At 44.2% G+C, this 25,873-nt stretch overlaps 2 protein-coding genes across 11 annotated transcripts in view; one reads left to right on the forward strand and one right to left on the reverse strand.

The window, feature by feature from the left end:
- The first annotated feature begins 533 nt into the window (after positions 1-533).
- On the forward strand, positions 534-23,316 carry UGP2 (UDP-glucose pyrophosphorylase 2). Its single transcript, XM_061461432.1, has 10 exons — positions 534-762; positions 6,264-6,391; positions 6,930-7,037; positions 15,913-16,098; positions 17,515-17,648; positions 18,307-18,604; positions 19,662-19,859; positions 19,991-20,233; positions 21,229-21,333; positions 22,225-23,316. The coding sequence occupies exons 1-10, from the start codon at positions 744-746 to the stop codon at positions 22,330-22,332; spliced, it is 1,527 nt and encodes a 508-aa protein (XP_061317416.1). The 5' UTR covers positions 534-743; the 3' UTR covers positions 22,333-23,316.
- A 1-nt stretch (position 23,317) lies between these two features.
- VPS54 (VPS54 subunit of GARP complex) overlaps positions 23,318-25,873 on the reverse strand; it is a 51,938-nt gene continuing 49,382 nt past the window's right edge. For all 10 annotated transcript variants that reach the window (XM_061461427.1, XM_061461421.1, XM_061461423.1 and 7 more), the window contains one exon: positions 23,318-24,556. In XM_061461427.1, the coding sequence (XP_061317411.1) occupies positions 24,451-24,556 (106 nt within the window). In that variant the 3' untranslated portion in view covers positions 23,318-24,450. The remainder of the gene's footprint in view (positions 24,557-25,873) is intronic.

The following is a 25,873-nucleotide window of genomic DNA, read 5'->3' on the forward strand; positions in this document are numbered from 1 at the left end:
CCTATCCCGCCACAGCCCCGCCCACTTCCGCCGCCTCTGCCGCGCGGGTCCCGCCGGGAAGACTCCGGGACCCCGCCCTGGCCGGAGGGGGAGGGGGAGGGAAAAGGGGGGTCTCCGCTCCGCCGCCCCGCCCCTCCCCGCCCCCCGCCGCCCGCGGTGCCGGCAGCGACGAGGTGGGTACGGTGGGACCGGCGCACCCCCCCCACGTCCCCATCCCCTCCCCGGTGTGGCGTGAGGGAGCGGCGGCGAGGGGAGGCCCCTCCGGGCCCTCCCGCTGCCTAAGGGAGAGGCGGGGCCGCCCTCAGGCCTAACGGCCGCACGGGACACCCGGCCCGGCCTGTCCCGTCCGGGAGCGGGGAGGAGCCGTGCTGCTCCCCGGGGAGGCGGGCGGCCCAGCCCGGCAGGGAGGAGAGAGGAGGGGAGGGTCGGGGGTGGTGAAACCTGGGGCGCGGCGGGTCCGCCTCTTTCATTGATGAAATTTAAATTCCTCGGGGGTTGCCTCCCGCCCGCCGGCCCGGGAGGGACAGCTCGGCGGAGGGGCGGGCGGCCGGGCTGCTGCCACCACCGGGGATACCGTCTCTCCCGCCTCCCCGCCGCGCAGCAGCCGGACCGCCGGCGGCCGGGCTCCGCAGGGGCTCAGGGAGGCAGCCCGCCCTCCCGCATCAGCCTTGGGGCAAAAACCCCCTGAAACAGGTCACTCTGTATTTATAAGGGCAAAGTGGTTGTTTTACTTTAGAGCGAAAATGTCGGCTTTTGCGAAAGGTAAGCTAACGCGCGTTGTAGTGTATTTATTGACTCTTCAGCTGTGTGTACTTAGAGCTCTAGGTTTTTTCCCTCACTTACTTCCGTAGAGCTCAGGCAGCGGTAGGTGTAGCGGCGCGATCGGCTGCCGAGCAGTGATGTGCAAGGGCTTGCTCCAAGTGTTTTTGCTGTTTAGCAGCGGGGCCTCTGCTGGCTCGGCTGCGCTCTGCTGGGGATCGGTTGGATGCCTGGCTTTCTGCTGCGGTAGAGGCATACGGTGGAATCAGACGCTTGTAGCGGCGGGGCTGTTATCCACTGCTCGTGCACTGGTGGGATATGGGGGGGGGGGGGGTCTTGAAAGCACAAATCACCCCTTTCCACTAAGCGGTCTGTTAAACTTGAGGATGAAAGAGCGCTGGGGTCGAACGTATTCACTTCTTTTCAGAGTGTATGTTGGCGTTTTCTGATCCCGGTAGGCTCCGGTGCTCTCCTTCACTCTCCGCATGTGTGAGCGTGTGTGTACGTGGTCAGAGTTTCAGATTCCGTTATTGTGAAGAGGGGAACCAGCCCAGAAGAGGTCATTTTGGGAAGAAAAACGACTTCGGTGCATTGCTGTGGCAGTTTTCTTCCCCTGCTTTCCCGTGTTCCTAATGGTGCTTGTGTGTTTTTTGTAATGAAATCCGTGCCTGTAGGTTTCCGTAATAGAAATCCATGCAGGCCTATCAACAAATGTAGTGCTGCCCATAGAAGGAACATGAGCAGTCTTTTGCTATGTGAACTTGGACACTGCAGGCAACCAGGGGCCTTGGCAGGCTCTGGGAAATCGCTGTCTCTGTCCCAGTGGATGTCTAGGACAGTTCAACAGTGGTGTGTAAATGCATTGATTGTCTGCAAATGTCCTGTAGCACCTGGGCAAAATGCAGAAGCTGAACGGGGGAAGTGTTTGAGCTGCGTTGCTCAACAGTCCGCTCTGAAAGTTACCAAGATAAGCCCCTTCTTGCAGTCAAACACATTAGGAAACTACATTTGAATTGTTCTTTCTAAATGGAGTTGGCTTATCTCAGCCTACTGCTGAAGGTGGCCATCTTGCAGGCAAGTGGTATTATTTACGAAACTGAAAGCTGGAGAGACCTATAAAAAGATCATCACCAGTTTTTAAAGTATTACCAGAGACTTGACAACCATAGAAGCTTTTTACAAAAGCGCTTGCCATTTAGATACTCTCTTTTCAGGCTCATAGTACTAAAACGTGTTGCCAGTGTCAAGTGATATGTTTAGCATGAGGATCTGCTGCTAGACTGAGGAATCCAGCTGAGTCTGACTGCAACACCTAAACTCTTGGTGTGTGCAGCTGGCAGGAATGGCTTCCTAGGCTGCAGACTTCTGAGTTAGCTCAGGCTAACATGCTCATCAGTTAAGGAAAGAGCACGTTTAGGTTTTGCTTCACATGTGCTTCAGTCCAACGTGTTGTCAAAGTTGCATCTAGTAGTAGGAAAAGAAAAATGTTTGTAAAGGCTGGGTGGGTATGTTCAGTTCTACAAAATCAAACAAACTACTGTTTCTTATCATTGCACATTATAGTGTGAATAAGGAGAGATATTTACCCTCATCAGGGATAAAAATTGCCTTGAACTTTTCAGGGGAGTTGGTGGAAGTGAAGGCATTCGCTCTGTACCCTCAGCATAAAGTTCAGTTGTTATAACTTACTGGCCACCCTTCCTGATTTTTGGACAAGTAGTCTGGCTCCAAGGAGACCTAAGTCATATTCTGCTGCAGGTCTTTCTGTGTACTGGCTTGGATTGCAAAAGTAATGACAATTGATAACCCTCAGTCCAAAAGATTCCAAAAGGGAACTTCTTGCTTCACTTGTCCCATGATTCCCTCCTCTCTCTACTGGGTCCTTGTATACTGAGTACCAAGGCAGTGAACTTCTCTTCAGAGTGAATTAATGAACAAAACTAATCGATTTTAATGCATCCTCTGCTTTTAATGTAGAATGAGAGGAGGAAATATGTGCAGACCCTTAAGTAAGGGGTCACTGCTGTTCTGTTCTTGTGCAGTTTTCCTCTCCCTTATTTTGTTTCTGACAGTCTACAAAGACCTCCTTTTTATTAGCTTGATATGGTTTATCATATTTTTGTCATCTTGTATATCAATTCTGAAGTCCTGTATCATAAACCATAAATTCTCAGCCATATGCTGTGAGGGCAGGGGCCAGGTTAGCAGTGAGAGCAGAGCACAAAAGCAGGCTAGAAATAACAGTGGGGGCAGGAGGGTTTGAGTGAAGCTCTCCACGTGTCAGACACCACTGTGAGCATGGTGAAAGAGCTTCACTTTCTCTACTACCTGAGGAAGCTGTTTCTACTAAAGACATTAAAATAAGATATCCTGGGTGGTCACTTTTGCACAGCTCAGTGTCTGAAGCCTCAAGTACTTAGACGTGCTCTTCTGTTCTGTGCTAATAGCCTGCGTGGGCTGGTTCCCCAAGAGTCTTCCACTACCTTATCCCACCCTTTTCTTCCTTCTGATGAGTGTTCAAGAACACTGATCCCATAAAAGTGGGCTTAGGCTGAAATCTGAGGCATTGGTTGCAAAATATCTTGGAAGAATCATTTCTTTTTAAAAGTAATTAGTGAGTTTGTCTGCATGTACCCTTGGAAATCTCTTCCTGCAATTACCCAACACCTCTGCTTCCTGTCTGACTTTCGGAGGCACAATAACTACTTTTCATTAAGCCTTAGGAAATTTTCCTTGCCTGTAGGAAGTAACTCTTTTCAGATATGTAGTTGCACTGGCCCTACTTCCTCATTCCTGCTGGGGTGATTGGGGAAATCAACCTTCGCCCAGGCTGTTATATTTAACAGTAGCTCATGTGGAAGGACTGCTATTATCATGTATAAATACCAGGTTCTTCCCAAAAAATCTGAAGGACAGCAACATGGGAATAACCAGTACTGAGTTTGTTCATTTGGAGTGGATGTGCTAATGCCGCTGTTGTGGTGTTGCTTTGGGGGGCCTTTAGAGAGTGCCATAGATCGCCATCCAGTCCAGATTTTGGTGGGCATCTCTTAAGATAAATGCTGAAAATGCCTTGCAGAGGCACCTTAAAAGCAGAAACCCTTTGAGTTGCTATTTCTCTTGTCTGCTTAGTTACAGTATTCAAATTCTTACTTGGGCAGAATAGATACTTTCCTGCACCAGGCAAACACATGCTTTTATGGACTCCAGCCATGTCTACCTCTTTCCTTCCCCAAAATAATAATAATAATAGTACTCATAATGCTTTCCCCAAGCAACCGTGCCCTGGCATGTTGGATCTGGATGAGATGAGTGGGTGCAGTAGTTGTTAAATGGTCAACATAAACCCTAAATATTCCCTGTTGCCACTGCAGGGTGCAGCTGACAGCTCTGGTAGCTTTGGCAGGCTGGGCTTTGGTAAGAAGTGTCTCATGTAGCAGGCTGCTCTGCTTGGTGCTTGGAACGAGCAACAGGTTGGCTTTGCTTCTCTGTGAGGACACGGGTGATCAAATGTGTTTAGCATTTGCTCATTAAGTGGGGGAGAATTTTTAGTATTTTATATTTTTATATATAAATAATATATACAAAAAGGCCCCAAACAAGCATTATCATACATTTACTTTTATGATGCTTTTTTCTTTTGATTTGTGATGTTACTTGATCTTTAAATGCTTTTATCTGGTAGATACAAGCCTTGGCTAATACGAGTGAACAGGATTTTCCTACTTGCACAGGGAAGTTGCTAGCTGGCTCTGCCTTACTTGGCCTCAGTGTATTTAACAGCATGAATGATGGTCCCTGTTGGATAGTTGGTGTTTGCAGAGTTTCTTTTGAGATGTGTTGCATCATATTGGGAGGTTCAGATGTTTTACAGACTGATGAACTGTGAGAAATGGCCACTGTTGCTGTAGCAGAAATCATGTATTACAACATGTTGCCGGGAGGATTACAAACATAGGAAAGCATCTCCTAGCAGTTATTTTTCTGTGTGCATTAAGCCAAACAGTCATGTTTCAGTGTGCATTAACCCAAAATGTGTGCATGGAAAGACCGTACTTGTAGCTGTTTGCTATGAACACACCAAGCTTGTGTAGACCTCCTCGTTTTCCTGTAGGAGGAAGTGCTTCCTAATGAAGAGCTGTCCTGCCCACGTTTTTACATGCTTGACCTGGAAAGATATGCCTAGCAGGCTTTCAACTATTACCTGCTTTTCTACTAAATGAAGCATTTGAATAAAAAAAAGAACCTATTGTTCGTTGCACTGTTCATCTTGAGCTGGCGTTTCCCCTGTGTTGCACCTCACACACTGTGTGCACTGCAGCACTTGTCTGTCTTTTTTTTTCTCCTCCCCTACCTGCAAAACAGTGCAGTCAGGAAAATGGCTTCTGTGGGCTTCAAAGCAAGGATTAGATACTGTCGCTGAGGCTGTGGAATACTTTGCTTAAAAACCCTAAAATAAAATCAAAATTGTATTAAAATGATCTGCCTCTGGCTTTCTTACATTCAACAGCTTTTTAATGCATGTTCTGAATCAGTAAACTTTAAATGCAGTTTGCTCTTCTAACCATATTTTCTGGCAGTATCACTCTGATCACTTGCAAAGTTTCCTCGTGTCCCTTTTTGCACTAGTATTCAGGGTGTTTCTAAAATCCAGCTATATTTGGCAATACATGACTCTCCGTGTTGCCGAGAAGTGATTACTCAAGGGATTTGGCAGAAATTAAATTAACTGAGGTCTTTAGAGAACATACTCAGAATGTCTTTGGAGAACGCGCTCACTTCAAACACTTTCTGCTGGAAAATAGTCATGTCCTCTCCCGTTTCTGTCTGTGATGTGGACTTCACCGTATAAAACATTTGTGTATTAACTCTCTTTTTCACTTCCATGGAGCTTGCCACTTTCAAAAGCAAAACAAATGCAGAAGTGATAGACAGACTAATTTTCTGTGTTGCTTAGTAACTGAAACACACGCTGGAGTGTGAAAACACTCACACGATAAAGTAACAGGGTATTTAGTGGAACAAACTGAAGATCGTGTGAAAGTGCACTGTATAAATCATTAAAGCATATGTTTTTATTTGCTTGTGTGAGCAGAGGGATACTCTTGATCACAATGTTCTACATAAAAGAACTTTTTTAGTAAAAAGCTATTTCACACTTCCACTTGCTGAAGTGTGTTGAGGCAGTAGGATGTGAATTCCTTGGCTCTCTAGCAAAAAAAGTGTACTGCTCTGGATTATAAACACTTCTTGAGATGGATCATTGGTCTTCTGAGAGTATTGAGTTTTGAGAGAAGAATTGTTGTTCTTTTGGTCCCAATTTAAGGTCTGTTCTCAGAATTACCAAGAATAAAACCTAGATTCATGGTGTGCTAGCACAGTAATAAACTGAGGCTGGATTATATGAGTTTATTAATTTTTAAAAGAAAATTGAAGGCTGTTTGTAGTCTAAATAAGCTACTTTTCATGTTTTCCCTTTAACCCTCTTATAATTTCTATTTAAGATTTCAGCAAAGCAATGTCTCAAGCTGGCACTTCACAGTTTCAGGAAGTCATTCGACAAGAGCTGGAGTATTCAATGAAAGTAGAACTTGATAAGATACTTGCAACTGCACCTTCAAATGAGCTAGAGGTAAGGAGCGTGACATGGATGCAATTCGGAGCATGAGAAATTAGATGCAGGAGATAAAGGCAAATATTATGCAGGGAGACAAATCATAGAATATCATGATCCTTAATTGCAGAATATGCTCTGGTCTTGTGTGGAAGAATAGCCTGGATGTAGTGTAAATAGCCTTTCAGTTTTTATTAACTGGATGACAGAGTTACTAAGTGTTTAATTGCCTTTAGTTAGTAAAGGTTTTCTGTGTAATCTTTAATGGGTTACAGAAAGTGAGGATAAAGCTTTTACTGTGAAAATTGGGCCAAATTCTAGTGGTTATGATTTTGCCTTGTCTTTTAGGTGTCCAAGTTGCTTTTGTACCTTGAGTCTTAGTGGAAATGAGCTCTTGGTACCTTCTAGAATTTTTCTTAAATTTTAGCAAATCTGCTTCAGTGCTGATAAAATTACTCTTATGAATAGATTGTACATCAGGTTTGTAGAAATGCTTCTGTGATTGAATAGATAAGCATTAAATACCAGACTTAAGTAATGCATTTCTTCTTTGTAGCACACTAAAAACGACCTGGAAGGATTTAAGAAGCTATTTCATAGATTCCTACAAGAAAAGGGACCATCTGTGGACTGGGGGAAGATTCAGAGACCTCCAGAGGATTCTGTAAGTTGCAATGAAGTGACAGTCTGTAAGGAACATAAAACTGATAATTGCTGCTTGTAGTAAATTGTGTAGTCACCCATGGAATGAATATATCTGCCATAGTTCTGTAAAATCACATAGGACAACACTTTGGGTTTTAACTGAAAAATAATCGCTTACTGACATATGTTGTATGTGTTTCTGAACATCAGGTCGTGCTTAACATATGTGTTTAGTACTTTGGTGTTATTTTGTTAGCTGTTCTTTGAGCAGAGGAACAAAATGGGACTGATGCCATCTTACCATTTGGTACCTTCTGTGGAGTAAATGGTAACTTGTGTTGGAAGGGAAGTAGGTAGGGCCCTGGTTGTTCCCATTTCCCACCTGCCTGTGTGGAAGAAGGTTGCATGCCTCGGATGAAACTGTTTCCAGCGATCCATGCTGCTAAATAATTTGGAAGGGACATATGGCAAGTGGGCTGGCTTATAGCTCATTTAGCAACTTCTGTAACCTGCAGCAGCTCAGTAAAAGTGAGGAATCTGAAACAAGCAGTTGACTGGGGTTTTCTGGAGTATAATTTTCTAATGTCATCTATGTTGTTATAACTTAAAACGTACCACTTGAGCTGCTGCTGAAAAAGCACTAAATAGGTTTTTTTTCCCCAGCACTGTTTAGTACTGAAGTAAATACTTCCTATTAAACCTAACCATTTTATTGATTCATCTGCAGCCCTAAGGCTGTCTCTTGACTCTTGCATAGCTAACAATGTAGTTGTGCTATGAATTCTTGCTTTTCCCAGTGTAGTGATCTTGGCATATTGCAGGACTTCTGTGTCCTCACACATCTGTGGTTTCTCTTAGCCTCTCTGTGGTGATTCAATTGAGGCTCTGTTTCCAACTGAAAGGCAGGCTGTCCGGTTACTTCCAGAACAGATGCAGTGCTGCTCTCTAAAGCGTTGAAGAATGATGCTGTTTTAGAGCAAGTCTAGGGTTTTTCCAAGGTTGAGTGTTTTCTTCTAACTTCAAAAACATGTGATGTCTCTGTCTTCTGTACTGTAGCACTGAATGAAGTGTTACTTTGGGGAGAAAAATCCACCTTCAGTAAAGAGGCCAAGGTGAGAAACTGGAGTTCTAGCTAATGTGACTTACAAGGAAGACTGAAGAAAAGGGGGTTTCTTTTAGTCTAGAGGGGGTGAGAGACTGGGGAGTGATAAGTCTCTTATATATGTAAAAAGGTAGTTGCAACAATGAAAGGAATAAACTGTTCCGTGGGTCAAGATAAGTCCTGGGATTAAATGACAGCAATTTGATGCGAGTGAATGGACTGCTTTGTGAGAGGGAGACCTATTGTCTGTTTTAAAGTTTTGCACACCTTCAGTGGAAAAACTTTCACGTTCTATAAAGGACTGAAAATTACCGGGTAGGACACTGGGAGCAGATGTTAGACAGGAAGGTTATGATAAGATGTTGAAATAGACTGATAGGAGATTCCCAGGCATGGCAAGCTGCTTAAAAAAAGAATTTAGACAAAGGTCTGAGGTCACAGAGGGCTGAAAGGAGGCAAGATTAGAAAAGAGTTCTCTTTTCTTCTCTGTGGCCTGTACTGGCTGATTCTCAAATGTGTCCCTTAGCTGTGTAGCAGCTTGTGACAGAGAGAAAGGTAAGAATCCTGCCAAATCAAGTCACTCTGGGTCAGGCGAGAGGCACGTGTAATCTTAAATGAAATTTTGCTTCCTAGAATGACCTGCAAACCAAATAGTCACGCTTGGTAAATGTCACAGAAGAAAGCTAGGGAAGAATACCTGCCAACAAACTTCCTTCTATGCATTCTTCACATTCATGATTTAGGATTACTTGGATAATATTTAGACTTCCTGATCTGACAGGATGTGGGTTGAGCACTCTCAAAAAGTGAGAGCAAGCTTTTCTTTATTTGCTGACTACAGGAGTTCCATCTTCCTCCCTTCCTCAAACCCTGCATGGATTTATCCTGCCTCCACCTCCTTTTAACATGTCAGTCATGTAGAGAACATATTGTGAAAAGTGCTAATGTGCCTTACACGAAACCCTTTCCAAGTGACCTGCAGCTTAACTTCTCTCAAATTATTCTTTGCTGAGGGGTGATGCCTTCTGGAATTATTAGATAAAAGGTGATTTCTGAGAGACCAGAATTCCAGAATTGTTAGCGTAGCTAGTAATGCAGCTAAGAACAGTAATGTTCTTACCTAATGTAGGTAAGAACAGTATGTGAGCTTCTAAAAGGGGTAAAGGGTGATGTATTTTAGAGGGGCTTCAGAATTTAGACTGCAGTACTGAGTTCCCTGGGACATGTGAATCCATCTGTGAATATATGCAGGTTTTCTCTTGAGTGTTCAGAGTTTTCTTTTCCTAGCTATAAACCCTCGCAGTATGCTTTCCTTCTGGTCTTTTTAAAACAGCACAGAGACTGACAACAGCACACACAGGACTTTGTTAGGAAATTTATTGGTAATCTCACAAGTGATTTATAATTGCCTGTATGGATGAGCTTGTTTTATGAGGTGATGTGGCAGGGTGCTGGCTGCTTTTGAGAATCTCTCACTAGAAGGATCAAGGCCTAGAAAGCATTGACGTACTCTCCCCAGTGTGAATTTATTTGCCTCTGATTCATAGAATCATGGAATGGTTTGTATTGGAAAAGACATAATCAGTTAGAACCTCCCTGCCATGGGCAGGGATCCCTCACCGTAGACCATGTCACCCAAGGTTCTGTCGAGCCTGGCCTGGGTGGAGCATCCCTGACAGGGGTGGAGCATTTACCACTTTTTTGGGCAGCTTGTTCCAGTGCCTCACCACTCTCACAGTAAAGAACTTATTTATATCTGACCTGAATTTCCTGTGTTTTAGTTTTAACCCATTACCCCATGTCCTATCACTACAGTCCCTAATGAAGAGTCCCTCTCCAGTATCCTGTAGGCCACTTCGGATACTGGAAGGCTGCTATGAGGTCTCCACGCAGCCTTCTCTTCTCCAGGCTGAACAGCCCCAACTTTCTCATCCTGTCTTCATATGGGAGTTGCTCCAGCCCCTTGATCATCCTCATGGCCCTCCTCTGGACTGTCTCCAACAGTTCCATGTGTCTTTTATGTTGAGGATACCAGAAGATTGTTTTGGAGAACTGGTTTGCTGCTTTAACAGTCCAAAGCACTGAGAATTCTGCCAAGTGCAGTCTTCAGCTGGTACCTAGTAGAGCTCAGGGTTATTTGTTCAGGCATATATGTACATGTATGTGTGTATGCATAGTCATACATGTATGTGTATATCTATAAAAAAAGCACCAAAAATGTGCCAAAGTGTGGGCTTTGGGGGCATGGGGGGGGGGGGGAATTTGTGTTTATTTTTAACAGCTTAAAAAGTTCCTTAACAGTTTATTGCATTTACAGGCTTTGTCTTTTAATTTTCTACCTTACATAAGCCACTTCTGACTTTGTGATTAGGTTGGAAAGGTGTTTCAGGCTTTTTCCCAATGCCACAGGACTGTGCTATGCAGGGGCAGAATTTCTGATCAGACTTCCACAGGTCATGTAATGTGTTATCCGCTGTGCTTGTTCTTTGAATGTAGCTCTCTATTCTTTCCTGAAGCATCTGCTGATAAGTAAAGGCTCTTGCCAGTAAATTGAAACAGAAGTGATTGTCTTGTAATATTCCTCCGTTTTTATCTTCAATGGGAGATTTCATCCCTGACCTCCATGTTTTCCTTAATACTAAAGGACAAGCAACTTGTAAGCGCCACACAACAATAACAGAAGATTGAACCTGTTTCACACTATATTGGTAAACATGTGACTTGTTTTTTCCTTCCAGATGTTTTGCTTCCATGTGTCCAAATGCTTGCAGTGGTAGCTAGCATAGTTGAGACCTGTTACTGTTGCAGTCTTCAGAGAAGAAGGTATACTTAGTCAGAATGGCAGTTAACAAGGAGAAGAAGATAAAGAATGTGGACATGGCAAGTGTAATTTAATCCTGTTAATGTAGATTGCAGCAATCTGTTTGTTTGAATTGGAAGCAGTAACAAAGTCCTGCTGGGAGGACTGAGAGCTACAGTGATTGAGTAAACCTCAGAGCTGCAATGTAAAACATCATCTAGGAAGTAAAGAGAGCATCCAAAGCAATGTGTGAAAGGAGCTTGTCTATCAGAGGCTTTTTTTCTCCAGCAGTTGGATTCTTGTCTGTAGGTTAGGTTGACATCTCAATGAACTAAATTATGAAGAAAAAGAATGAATATCATGGTTCTACTCAAAACCCAAAATACCTTCCTAATTTTAAACTCTGGAAACAGTTTTTAAGGGTTCACTTGTTGCTATTTCTTAAACTGTCCATTGGTGCTGAGTAAGTATTTCCATGTTGCTCCGTAAGTACATATTGACTAACATGGGTGTATTCCTTTCCAGTCTACCCACGAAGACAGCCCTGATGCTCATTTTGTCTGTCTCTGACAAACTCTTGCAAACCTCCTTGTAGTAGGAGTATGCTTCTGAAATCTGTTAGTCAAACTCCCAACGTTGTCTCATGCAGACTGTTCTGAAAATCACTTCTGTGACATTGTCTGCAAAACCAAAAGAAGCTGCATATGTCATCTTAGAACAATCCCAAACCACAGTTTTGAGACATGTCTCAAATGAGTAATGCTGTAGTCACAGAATCATAGAATCAAGGTTTAAGATTATTAAGTCCAACCATTACCCCAGGACTGCGAAGACCACCACTAAACCGTATCACTGATGCCTTCTTGGCTGACTGGGCACAAGCTGCTGATGTTCAGCTCTGTCAGCACCCCCAAGTCCTTTTCCATGAGCAGCTTTCCAGCCACTCTGCCCCACATCTGTAGTATTGCATGGGGTAGTTGTGGCCCAAATGCAGGACCTGGCACTTTCCCTTGTTGAACCTCATATCAGTGGCTACAAACTATCAACCCAGCCTGTCCTGATTGCCCTGCTGGGCTTCCCTACCCTCCAGCAGATCAACACTCCCACCAGGCCTGGTGTTGTCCACAAATTTACCCAGGGTGCACTTCATCCCCTCATCCAGATCATTGAAAAAGATACTAAATGGCACTGGCCACAAGCCCTGAGGGACACTACTAGTGGCTGGTCACCAACTAGATGTGATAGAATTTACCACCACTTTTTGGGCTTGTCCATCCAGCCAGTTTCCAGCCCAGTGAAGAATACACCTTATCCAGGCCATGAGCAGCCCATTTCTCCAGGAGAATGCTGTGGAAGACAGTGTCAAATGCTTTACTGAAGTCCAAATAAACTGTGTCCACAGCCTTTCCCTCATCAACCAGCACACACCTGGTAGATTGAAGTCCCCCACAAGAACAAGGGCAAGTGGTGGTGAAACTTCTCCCAGCTGTTTGAAGAACACTTCATGTGTAGCTTCATCCTGACTGGATGGTCTATAACGGACTCCTACTAGGATATCTGCATGGTTGGCCTTCGCCCCGATTTTCACCCACAAACATTCAGCCTTCTCACTCACAATATTGAGTTCAAAGCAGTTGGTGCACTCCCTGACATACAACACAACCCCACCACCTCTTTTTCCTTGCCTGTCCCTTCTGAAGTGCCTGTAGGCGTCCGTTGCAGCACTCCAATCATGTGAATCATTCCACCACACTTCTGTGATGGTGGTTATGTTATGATTTCCCTGCTGCACAATGGCTTCCATGCTGCGGCATTGGCATAGATGCATTTAAGTTGCCCTCAGTCTGGCTCTGATAGTGGCATGCTACCCCATGACTCATGTCTGGCAAGCCTGGTGTTACCCCCTTCAAACCTAGTTTAAAGCCCTCTCTGCAAGCCCTGTTAGCTCCTGGGCTAGGATCCTTTTCCCCCTTTGGGACAGGCATACCTTGTCTGCTGCCAGCAAACTTGGTGCTGTATGAACTTGACTGATGGTCAGAAACCCGAAAGTGCTGATGGCAGTCGTGGAGCCAGGAATTAGTGAGATTTTTCTGATGTAACCAATGACATTGATTGAGACTGGCAGGAGGGATGAGAACACTGCTTGGGCTCCCAAACCCTGAACCAGTCACCCCAAGGCACTGAAGTCCTTCTTGAGTCCCCTTAGGCTTCTTGAAGAGATTTCCTCATTGCCTGTCTGGAAGACTAATAAAGGATTGTAGTCACAGCGCCATACCAGATGAGTGACTTTCCTGGTGACGTCCCTTACCTTGCCCCAGGGAGGCAGCAGACTTCCCTATGAGTCTGATCAGGCTGACATATGGGCCCTGTGCTCCCCTTAGGGTGGAGTCAGCAGTCACCACCACTCTTTTTCCTAGTAGAGGTGGTCGTAATATGAGATGTTCTCTGACTCTTCTGGGGGAACTCTTCTGACCTGGATGATCCGTTATCATCATCTTCCTCACTTTTCTGATCCTCATGTACTGGGGTCTTGAATCTGTTGTAAAGGGAAATGCATGAGGCAAGTAAGATGTAAATAAGCCATGTCATTCCTGCCTGGTTTTGTTCCTGAAGTACTTCTCCATTGACACTTGCTTGGCAAGTCCACTGTTCCAGACCCTTAGAGCAAGAATCGATTTTCATTACTGTGGGGCACTTCTTATGCTTGTGTATATACTAAGAAGTGATGAGTTCTGCATATTGGTGCCTACACATGACAGGAACAGCTAGATGATGGCACTGGCATCCAGCAGTCCTGATGCTGCAACAATCCTTCTTGAATTGTAGTTCTTGACATTTATTATTCTCTGAATTAAAGACCCTTCAAAATCCAGGGCTTCTTTGCCAAGTTGTTGTTTCCAATGCCTGTGCCAGAAGAATTGAAATATTTAGCAAGGCTGAGTTATAAATTGTGTGTTGTAGCTGATGCAACATCCAGTGAACTAAGTCCTTGATGGAGCCATTAACTTCATCAGGATTTTACTCTGAGCTTAATGCATAAGTGATTTTCAGGCATGATAGCAAAGGCATGAAAAGGTAGTCGGCGCTTCAGCAAAAGCAGATGATTTTGAGGCAGTCTGGCCCTGAACTGGGTGGCAGACTGCCTGCTTTTTGGAGAGCTATGTTGTGAATGTTGCAAGGAGAATGTAGTGAGACTTGAGATCATCTTTTTGGCTGTTCAGATGGTTTCTGAGCACTGTGGGTGTGACTCACATCCCACCCCGCTAAAGCTCAAACGTCAGTGTTTTAAATGCAGTTGGAGTCTAATATGGAATGGTATTGGCCTTGGAGTGGATGAGAAGTAGTAAATCTCGAGTGTAAATCTCTAGATCCTGCTGGTAAGGAGTTGTTCAGTAAGCTTTCTAATGTTCCTTCAGTACATCAAAATCAATGTTCATCGGTACATTGAAATCAATGCTTATCATCTTTTAGTGACAAGAAGGGTTGTTTTGTGAGGTGTCTACCCAGCCTCAACACAGTCTCTCTCGTTGACAAAACACAGCAAAGTTCTGCTTTTTGCACACTTCTGTTCCTGAAAAGTTCTAGGGGCTTTGGAAGGAAGTTCCTGCGTGTGTCCTGTGTGAAATGGCAGTGGTTGTGTTGCTGCTTGCTGCCTGAGCTGTGCTAATTCCATTTGGAGTGATCTTATTTTTAAACATGCTATAAGCTTTCCAGATTCCATAAGGCAGAATTTCCCTGATGTGAGGGATCTGCTCTAATCTGCTGCCTGTGGCGTGCTGGAATGCTGGAATACACAAACTCTCTTCTCTACCCCCGCACATCCGGGTGAGAAATACGACTCTTGTTCCAGTACAACATGAATTTCCATTCAAACCTCAGCCTGACTTGCCCAACGCAAACAGTTCTGAAAGCTACTCTGTATGTATTTGGCTTTGGAAGTCAGTTGTGGATCTTACACACCCCTTACCAGAGCTAGAATAAACTCCTTGCTGCTGGAATACAAACAGCACTGAAACGCCAAGGCTTTTCTTCACAAGAAAATCTCTAGAAGGGCAGGCAAAAGGATAATTGTATTGATTTTGCTCTAAGAGTTTTGGCATGATGCTTATCACTGCATTGTTACCTTTGCTCCTTTGACTTAGGTGCTTTGGCTTAGGGGATAACAGTGCCTAATGCAAGGCAAACAGTCATTACAAGCCTGATTTTGCTCTCCGTTACTAGCCCCAAATGTAGCCCATACTCTGTTTGTAAATCTGTAGGATACAGCCGTCAGCAAGGTAGAAGACTTTCTGCAAGATTTAATGTGACCTGGGTGAACTCGTCCTGAAAATAGCAGGATAAGAACTAGGAACTTTCTTCCACATTTTAGCATACTGTTGGAAGAGATAAATTATTATATAGTACTAATAGTTGGAATAAAAATAGGTTTAAACTGAGTCAACCAACCTTTTGTCAAGAATGTTGCCTTTGACAACCTCAAAGCAAAGTTTAGGCTGTTTGTGGAAGAAGAGTCTTATGTTCTGCATGCAGGGCCTGTGTTCCTGAATAGTGGCCTGACTGAAGAGGGTCATCTTACAGAGGAAGTGAGTTAGGTGGCTCACAAGAAGACCCCTCTCCTTCTGCAGGATAAGAGGAGGGTTGTAGAAACTGGCATAACAGACCTGACTTCTTCCTTACCCTTCTTCAGTCTCAAGTCAGTCCCCTCTAGCTGGAAGAGCAGAGACATCGTTACATCTGGATGAAGCTGATTGTGACTGGTGTCACAAAACCCATAGAAACTCTCAAGAAGAGAGGTTATTGTAGCAACAAATTGGGTTATTTGTGTTTTGTAACGAATCAGATTATTGCAGACTCATTCTGCAAATATTCTTTAGTAAATCCTGTAAATAAATGTGGATGTTATTGCTAAATTTGAAGTTTTGCAGGTTTTTAGCAGAAAGCAGTTCCCTTCCAAGTATCTGACTGCTGAGGCTCGGTTGCTTGTTTTTACAGATCCAGCCCTATGAGAAGATAAAGGCCAGAGGACTGCCTGATAACATTGCTTCTGTCTTGAACAAACTGGTAGTTGTGAAACTAAATGGCGGCTTGGGCACGAGCATGGGTTGTAAAGGCCCAAAAAGCCTCATTGGGGTGCGAAACGAGAACACCTTCTTGGATCTTACAGTTCAGCAGATTGAGGTAACTTCTGATGGGCTTTGCTTTCTGTGCTGGAGGAAGCAAGACACACTGAGCTTTGCTGCATGACCCTTGAAGAGAGATTACAGTGGAGGCTTGCCAAAAGGAAGAGGAGAGGGACATTAGGTCTGGTCACGGTTGCTAGTGGTGAAGTGGGGAATTGCTTTAGAAAGAATAGGCATGAAAGGGACAGAGCAGCCAGCCATTGAACTCTGTTCACTCAATACATGTTAGCACAAGTGTAATTCAGCTTGTGCACACCAACCAGTGCTGATTGTCTCCAGAAACACCATTATTCAAACTGTAGAGCTGGCCTGGCGTGGCTCATTCCTGTTTCTGACTCCTCCAGGTGCGACTTTAAGTTTAGATTTTTGAAAGCCTTTTTTATGTGTGTTAGAACAAAGCTCTTCAAAACAGCTTCAAGTTCCTTGTTGAATTAAAACTCTCATGCTGGAAGAAATTGCTGGCATTTTCCTCTAAAGAAAGAGAAGTAAAAGAAAATAACAGCTGCTGGTGTTGAGAGGACATTTCAGCTTATGTTTTTAACGCAGAATATTCCTCACACAGCAGATAATTATGAGGCTTATTAGAGTATGAAATTGGGTGTGCCTGTTCCATGGTTTCTGGAGCTCCACAGTTTTTGCCTCAGTGTGGTGTTTGTTTGGAGTGACTCTCCCATGTCTGTCAGACACTTCTACAGCAGACTTAAATTTATATCCAGCTAATGCAGCCCTAATCCTCTGCTGCTGCGGGTGCTTTCTCAAAAGGGTCCTGGTGGAAGCCTCTGACTACACCAGAGGGTAATGATCCCAGCCACTCCCCAGCAGACGAGGACTGTCAGATATATAAAGCTTAAAACTCACTGCAGTATCTTTTTTTCCCTGCATGCTCTATTTTTGGAGGAGTGCTGTTGTGTTTTTTGATTTTTGCCTGTGCACATGGAAATGCTCTTCTGTATTTCAGCTCCATTCTATAGATTTCCAGGGTGATGTTCCATTATGTACTCTTGGTACTCCTGTCCATCTCATAGCCTGCCAAGACAGCTCCAAAGTGAAACTTCACCCTGATGGACTGCAGTAATTGGAGGGAGAACATGCCTTTCGTAATCAACAGCAGCCTAAAATTTAAAATCATTATTTTGTGGTGGTGTGCTTTTCAAATTTTAAATCTCAATGCAGATTTTAAACCAAAGATTAATTCTACATTAATTATTGTGGCCCTTAGCTTTACTACTTATAAGGATTTGTTTTCCTTTACCTAATTTAGTATCCTTTCTGTCAGCATAAGCACATCTTGCTTTTATCTCATGCATTTATTATTTTCAGTCTGTTTTATCTACTTTTTTTCTCCCAAAACCTCAGGTGTCAGGAGTTAAAGCTAACAATACATACTGAATTTACCATTTTTTTCCCATCTCAGCATTTAAACAAATCCTACAACACCGATGTTCCTCTTGTTCTCATGAATTCCTTCAACACGGATGATGACACAAAGAAAATCTTGCAGAAGTACAGTCACAGCCGTGTGAAGATATATACTTTTAATCAGAGCAGGTATCACAAAGCTTCTGCACTTGGGTTGAAAGGCAAAGCTGGTTTGCATTTCTTCATGTTTCCAATGGTGTGAGGTTTTAGTTTGAGACGCTGAGGTAGCAAAATGTCTTCTGTACCCAGGTTTAGTCTCCATTTTGGCCCTCTCTGAAAGACTGAAGCATCATGCTGTTAAGCGGAGTTAAAGGCATTGTATTAAAAATAGGGAGAGGGGTGTGTGGGGATGACAGTTTCTAAGGAATGCATGGGTAATGATGTACTGGATGCTGGCCACTTGATTCCTGAACTTGCTTTTTGGGTACCTTGGCTCTGGAGGGAAAGAGAACATGGCTTCTGTATCAAGAACAACCTCTCGTGAAGTGGCTGATGATGTTAGAGGTGTGCTCAGCATGCTCTGTCAGGGGAAAGCTGTTTTACAGCATGGTCTGAGAACTGTGGCTTTAAATCATTGAATAAGAGACTGAACTCTGCTGCTTCTCAGTGATAGCTCAGTATTTGGATGGGTCTTTCAATTTGATGTACTTACACCCATCTATAAACATGATACCTTCAAAAGCTGTATGGAAAAGCCTATGTAATTGCACCTTTACTCTTCTATTTTGTTTTCCTTCATGTTAGTCTGATGTTGGTGAGAACTTCACACAGCCCATTGTCTCCCCAGGTATCCCAGAATTAACAAGGAAACTCTGCTGCCGATAGCCAAGGATGTATCTTACTCAGGAGAGAATACAGAGTGCTGGTATCCCCCAGGGCATGGGGATATCTATGCCAGTTTCTATAACTCCGGTCTGCTGGATAACCTCATCGCAGAGGGGAAGGAGTATATTTTTGTGTCCAATATAGATAACTTGGGTGCCACTGTGGACCTTTACATTCTTAACCATCTTATGAACCCACCCAATGGAAAACGCTGTGAATTTGTCATGGAGGTGACAAACAAAACCAGGGCGGATGTGAAGGTAAAGGGAGCTGGTTGTGCAAGTGTGTCTGAATGCTTGGCATGTTGGTGACAATCACAGCCTCTTGTCTCTTCTGTATGCATGAATTCAGACATACATTACATCTTCTTAGTGCTATTTCAGGCAGCATTTAACACATCAGCTGTGATCTAATTCGAGATGCACAAAATCAGCAAGTTTATGAAGTTCTCATCCGTGCAACAAATTGGATCTAGGTTCTGGGCAGCAGGAGACAAGGACAAGCCTGGACTTGGCTGATAACTGAGAACACAAGTGACCTCTGCAGGGTGCTTGTCACAGCCTCCACACTGTCAGTTCCACAGGGGAGGAGTTTGAGGATGGTAAAAGCAGAGCACTGGGAGGTGGGGTCCAGCAGTTTTATCTCCACTGACTGTAAACCACCTCAGCCACTTACCCAGCTGTCAGTCTGCATTGCACAGCTCTGCTTGGCTCTCAGCCTGCTACTGCCCAAACCCCTGGACTTTGTACAAAGTCAAGGTTTGACAACTTGTGAGGTGTTTATGGCACATACTAAATACTTACAGTGTGCAGTAGTTCATCCTGTAACTGTACTTTGCCTCTTTTAAATGTGAGGATGGGAAGAAACGTGATTTTCTCTGTATTCATTAGCTACTAAAAAAGCTCTGGCTTAGTCCTGTGAAACCACAGAAAAGCACTGTAGGAATACAGTTCAGGTAACTGAAGTTGTTTCTCTGTAAGTGCCACAAGTACAGAACTGTTGGATTTCCTTTAGATTTTGCTCCGTAATCTGGCAGAGGACTGCTCAAGGTGACTTTTTACAACAGCAGCACTTGCAAATGATTCACAGCAACTTTCATTAGAAGAATTAACTGTCTTGGAGTGCTGAAACATGATCGTTTGACAGTTCTGACTGTACTTTAAACATACTCTATAATTAGTAACCTGGTAGCTAAACACAAGCACCATGTTTTCACCCAGGTTCAACTTTAAATGCCAACAAACCAGTGTGTCTCTTTGGGGTTAGGGGAGAGTTTGTCATGAACAAGACTTCAATCTTCCTCTCTGCCCCTTGCAGGGTGGCACGCTCACGCAATACGAAAACAAGCTGAGGCTTGTGGAGATAGCTCAGGTCCCGAAAGCACACGTGGATGAATTCAAGTCCGTGTCCAAATTCAAAATCTTCAATACCAACAATCTGTGGATTGCTCTGTCTGCAATTAAAAGGCTGCAAGAGAAAAACGCTATTGACATGGAGATCATTGTTAACCCAAAGGTAATCCGCTAGGAAGATGTTAGAGGAAACGGATTCAGAAAGGAGCCACTGTGTTGGCTCGGACTTAGGCTCAGCATTAGTTCTGGGTACTGTTACCTGCTGGTTATGTTGACATGAGTTTTCTCTTCCAGACCCTGGATGGAGGCTTGAACATCATCCAGTTGGAGACTGCAGTTGGTGCTGCTATTAAGAGTTTTGAGAACTCTCTAGGGATAAACGTACCTCGTAGTCGTTTTCTGCCTGTTAAGACCACGTCAGATCTCTTGCTTGTGATGTCCAATTTGTATAGCCTTAATGCTGGATCCCTAACCATGAGTGAGAAGCGAGAATTTCCAACAGTGCCTCTTGTCAAACTGGGGAGTTCTTTCACAAAGGTAAACTCCTGTAACTACACTTCAGGCTTTAGCTTTTTGAATAAAAACAGTCCATAGCAATAACTAACTGAAAAGTGAGGCTTAGTTTTATCAACCTCTGGCCATCATCTCAGCTTTCCTATGTGCATGCATGACGTGATGCTGTCAGGTGCTCCTTTACCCTGTTCTTTGAGGAAACAGAAGGTGAATTGGGCATTGGGTGCTCTCTAGAGCTTGTCCAGCATGGGTTAGATGCTGCCCTTGCTGGTTCTAATAGTTACCTCTGAAAAAAAAAGTCACAGAATAGTTAGGGTTGGAAAGGACCTTTAGATCATCTCATTCAACCCCCCCCTGCCATGTGCAGGGACACCTCACACTAAACCATGTCTCCCAAGGCTCTGTCCAACCTGGCCTTGAACACTGCCAGGGATGGAGCATTCACAACTTCCCTGGGCAACCCATTCCAGTGCCTCACCACCCTTACAGTAAAGAACTTCTTCCTTATATCCAATCTGAACTTCCCCTGTTGAAGTTTTAACCCCTTGTCCTGTCACTACAGTCCCTAATGAAGAGTCCCCAGTATCCTTATAGGCCCCCTTCAGATACTGGAAGGCTGCTATGAGGTCTCCACGCAGCCTTCTCTTCTCCAGGCTGAACAGCCCCAACTTCCTCAGCCTGTCTTCATACGGGAGGTGCTCCAGTCCCCTGATCATCCTCGTGGCCTCCTCTGGACTTGTTCCAACAGTTCCATGTCCTTTTTATGTTGAGGACACCAGAACTGCACACAATACTCCAGGTGAGGTCTCACGAGAGCAGAGTAGAGGGGCAGGATCACATCCTTCGACCTGCTGGTCACGCTATGTCAATAGCAGGTTGCTTTCAAAGTAGCAACTCCTGCATTAACTCAGATGTACATACTAGAAAGGTGCCTGACAGGAGTTTTCAGGGAGCTCCTACACTTGTCTTGATCCATAGATGGGTTTAAAACTGTCCCTATTCTTTCGTGTCTCCAAAAGGTTCAAGATTACCTGCGGAGGTTTGAAAGTATTCCAGACATGCTGGAGCTGGATCATCTCACAGTTTCAGGTGATGTTACATTTGGGAAGAATGTTTCATTAAAGGTGAGTGTGTAATTGGGATGCTCCTGCAATTAAACATGACTGATCTCTGGTCCCTGGTAACTGAGCCTGCTTCAGCCAGGGCCTTTACACACAGTCCATGGAAATGCTCCTAGGAATTAACTGACTGCTATGGCTCCTTCCCTGTACAGTCCTAGTGAGAGATGAGGCTTATCTGTGCACCTTGGAAACACCACCGACCTCAGGATGCTGGCTCCAAAACAGGCCCAGTTCTTTGTCCATGAGCACATACTACCTTGCTGCCCAGGCCCCTTTACAGCCACAGGCCCCTTCTTATCAGTTGGGGTCCTTGAGTCATTGGTAGATGTTGAAGCTGAACAAGTTGCTTTCTGTCTCAAATGTTTCCTTAGGAGCTGGCCAGTCCTAAGCAGAATTTTGTCATGGTCCCGTATCAGTCCAGGGCAGTTCAGCTGCTGCCACAGATCAGTGGTGCAAGCACTCAAACTGAGGCTGTTACCAGCGTACACGCTCAGATGTGTGTCTCTTCCCAGTTCTTTCTGTGTATTTGCCTCTGGTGGCAAGCTATACTACAACGTACTCATGTGGGCAACATTTTTGCACCTAAAAGCAAGCACACATTAAGAGTGCTTACAGCAAGCACGTGTCTTCAAAGAAGGCATCAGCTCTGCTTATAAACTGATAGTATCTAGTATGCTGGTAATTGTAGTGTTTCCAATATTGCTTGTTTAAAACCTTTGTTGTGGGGAGAAAAAACAAACAGTCCACGCAGAAACAATACAACTGGCTGCATCCAGGCCCTGGCTGTTACAGCTGGCACCTCACACGTCCTCCAGACAGCGCTTCACTTGCTTGACCCAAATCAACAGGTACTGTAAGGTTTCTAAACACTGGTTTTCTTTCCTGTACGCCCAGGGAACAGTTATCATCATCGCAAATCACGGTGACAGAATTGACATCCCAGCTGGAGCTCTACTAGAGAACAAAATAGTCTCTGGCAACCTGCGGATCCTGGACCACTGAGTGGGTGAAAGAGCATGGTCAGTGCTGCAGACTGCTGTGCTAAACCAGCCTCCCGATGGAAGAACCTTTTAAGCATTAGAAATATAAGTACACAGAGGGCCTACGCTTTGTCATCTCCATAGTACCCTGCAGTATTAATTTCCAGTTACTTTCTCGTGCTTATCTCGTTAAGCAGACACATAGCGCCATGGATGTGCGTGAGTAACACTTCAGTCCTTCAAAGAGATTCTGTAACTCAGTTAATATAACCTTGAAGTGCAATACTGTTTGTCTTGCGGTAAGATGGACAGATCTTCTTTGATAAGAAGAGGCTCGCCTCTGACATTTAGTAGTTTTGAATTGCTTGTAACTGCAGAAAGCAAGCTGTGAAGCAATACAGGTGGGACAACGTGGTTAGCTACGCGCGTGACTTTCATGAAGGCACAGTTGAAAAACCAAACGTTTCACTACTGCTAAATGGGCTGTTAAAACCCCTGTAGTTCATGTGCTCACAACCCCAGAGCCCTCTTCAGCCCCCCCAGACTACAAGCACGATGTCTCATCCCAGTTGTACGTTGCGATAGTTGGGGTGAGGCTGCCGATACCTCCATTTCTGTATTGTGAGAGTAGGAATCGTCGCTGTTCCAAACTCACCCAAAGAATCCAATACTTGAGAAAAATGCCTCAGTATCCACGTGTGGTGTTTGCTTTTTCACATCCCCTTTAAGACTGGAGCTCCTGTTCATATCCGAAGCCTCAATCTGCCCTCTTCTTTTTCAATAAATAGATCACGTTGACTACACCCATGTTCATATTGTCACAGCCATGTATGTTAATTTATCTTCTCTTGAGTCATTTCTAAATTTGTACAGGAATTGAAATCCCTGTCCCGATCACTATTGATTTCTTAATGTTTCTCTTGTATTTACATGCAGACAACTTTTATTTTATAAGCTTAGTATAACACTGGTATGTATCATTAAAGAAGTTGGTCTTTAAAAACAACTGTGATTTTAGAGCTTTATTTTGACCGACAATTAATGACATCTGTTCTGCTAACAGATAAGCATGCCTGGCTGGAGAACCCGAGGCGCACACATACACGCACACACTGTAGACCATTCCATCGTACATCAGCAGCACAGGGTTAGGCACTCGGACTAGGGGTCGGGAGAGAGGTGTGAGGTGAGATACACAGGCACTTTTCCTTAGTACTGGCAGCGTCCAGTCTTAAAAGGTAGTGTTAAAAACTCTTCAATAAATTAATCTCAGCTGCACCTTCCTCGGGGGTGCAGCCTTGTATAAGCAGCCTAAAAACTTTAAAATCCTTCCTGCCCTGTTTTCTGTGTCCTCCTCGGATGTTATACCCATCACTTTTGTGTCTGTAGCACTGCAGAGCAATAAGCAAAGCCCTGAAGCACACTCCCTGTCCTTCCCCTCCTGGCAGTGGCCGTGCCAAGGGCAGGAAGCCATCCCTACCCCTTTTACTATCTGTTCTGTCCTCACTACTTCTTTGATGATGGCTTCAGCCAACTGCCTGTTAGAGTCCTATCTTCAGGTGGCAGTTTAGAGCCCAGCTGTGAGAGCCCCCCTGGAACAGGGCTGCTCCCTAACAAATCTGAATCCTATATGCAAGCAATCAAAAGACATTTATTTATATAAAGTTCTGTAAAAAAATAAATTTTAAACAGCATAGTTTTCATAGAGAAAAACATTTTCTACAGAGTTCCAACTGCAGGATTTTCATATTGTACCATCATTAAATAAGGTGGGACACCGTGTGAATTTCATTGCACTAGAAGAAATGCAAAGCATCTTTTTAATATAAAGATATACAGAGCATTCTAGACAACTACAGCTGTGTTACAGCTATGTGTTCTTTTGGATTTGGTCCAAAGAAACCTGAGTCTGTTTCCAGAGAGAATGAAAAAACATTGCACAGACAGCTGATCGCTTGTTTCTTGCTGAAGGACACTGGAAAGATCACTCCCTGCAGCTCGCTCTGTGTCTAAGTTTCCCCAACTATCAATAGTGTCCTTTCTTGGACTCTGGTCTTAAGTATTCACCTCACAGTCGTCAAGGCTGCTTAGAAGAAAGTCAGTCTGTTGTCAGCGCCAAGTGACTGCTCCCAATGGATTATCACCTCTTCTGCTCCCAGATTTCAGCCATGTTTAGGTCTAAGTTGTTAAGGCCTTTCAGGGCTTGAAGGTTTCCAGTGTAAAAAGCTACATCTGAAGTAACCAGTCTGCAGTGAAACATACAACAAGGTTAGTACCTGAACCTCTCACATCCACCCAGAGCAGTCAGAAACAAGCAGGGTTTGTTCATGACTTGGGTAATTACAGCAATAGATGTTCAAACACTATGCCTGGATGAGATATTTTACCTATCAATTCAAAACTCACTGGTACAGATGTGGTTTAACAGCAGCGATTGTACGTAGCAGGATAACTGTAGGTGCAAAACTAACATTTGACCAGGTAAAGCTTCCCTAAAAATGGAGAAGTTCAAACATCAAGTTCAGAAAACTCAGCAGGAATCTAAAATCTAAAACTTCTCTTCCTGCAATGCCCGCCTTAATCTGGATTTAAACCTCCATTCCATCAATTGGGATATTAATTATTGCAACATTAACTTCTGTATCCTAGAAGGTTAATCTAAAGCAACCAAACAGCAGAACAGTTACACTGTTTGTAGTAGTTATACAGAGTGAAAATCCCTCATGCCCACCAGGACATACATATCGTGTGATCATAACGTTTCTAGTTTGAAAGGAGCAAGGTGGAGGATTAAGGGTTGTATTTTCATAGTAAAAACATTAAACCAGGATTCAGAGTCCTGGATTGTTACTATTACTACAGAAACAAGCAGTTTAAAACAGGACAAGGATCAGAAAAGCACGTTAAGAAGTAGGTCAGTGAAGACTGCCGGAACAGCAGCAAGAACAACAGCAGTGTTTGATGTTTCCCTTCTTCAACAGCCCTGACTCTGCATTCCCAGAGCTGTGTCCTGAAGGAAGAAACTGCTGTGGAACAAACAAGCTCGGGGTAGGCCTGTTCCTAGTGGCAGCAGGGACACCCTTCTGGCAGGGAGGATGAATGTGCTGGGAAATACACCACCAGTACATCACTGGAACACCTTCCCTCAGCCCTCCCATCTCAAAGGGATCCTTTTAGGCCATCTGACTACAAGCATCAGAGAGCAGGATGAAGACAGCACTGTGAAATGCTCCCCAACATGCTCTGGGTGCTCTCCTTTCTGCTGGGGCTGTGCCCTGACTGCCACACAGTAAGCTTCTTGGCTTACAAATACTTTAGGGGGTACCAAAGGCAGCTGGGTGTTATCCTGCACATACACCACAAAGAAGTACAAAAAACCATTTCAGATAAGCTCTTTCACAGAGTACAAGGATAAATAAGCTTAGAGCAGGACAGGCAAGAATAAACTGGATAGGAACAAAACTTCTGGAATCACAGAACGATTTGGGCTGGAAAGGACCTTAAAGCTCACCCAGTTCCACCCCCCTGCCACAGGCAGGGACACCTTCCACTAGACCAGGTTG

This window comes from Pezoporus flaviventris, unplaced genomic scaffold (genome assembly GCF_033815535.1).
Source record: "Pezoporus flaviventris isolate CSIRO_AGI_PZ_B2104156 unplaced genomic scaffold, CSIRO_AGI_Pfla_v1 ptg000031l, whole genome shotgun sequence".
In the NCBI taxonomy this organism is placed as follows: Eukaryota; Metazoa; Chordata; class Aves; order Psittaciformes; family Psittacidae; genus Pezoporus; species Pezoporus flaviventris.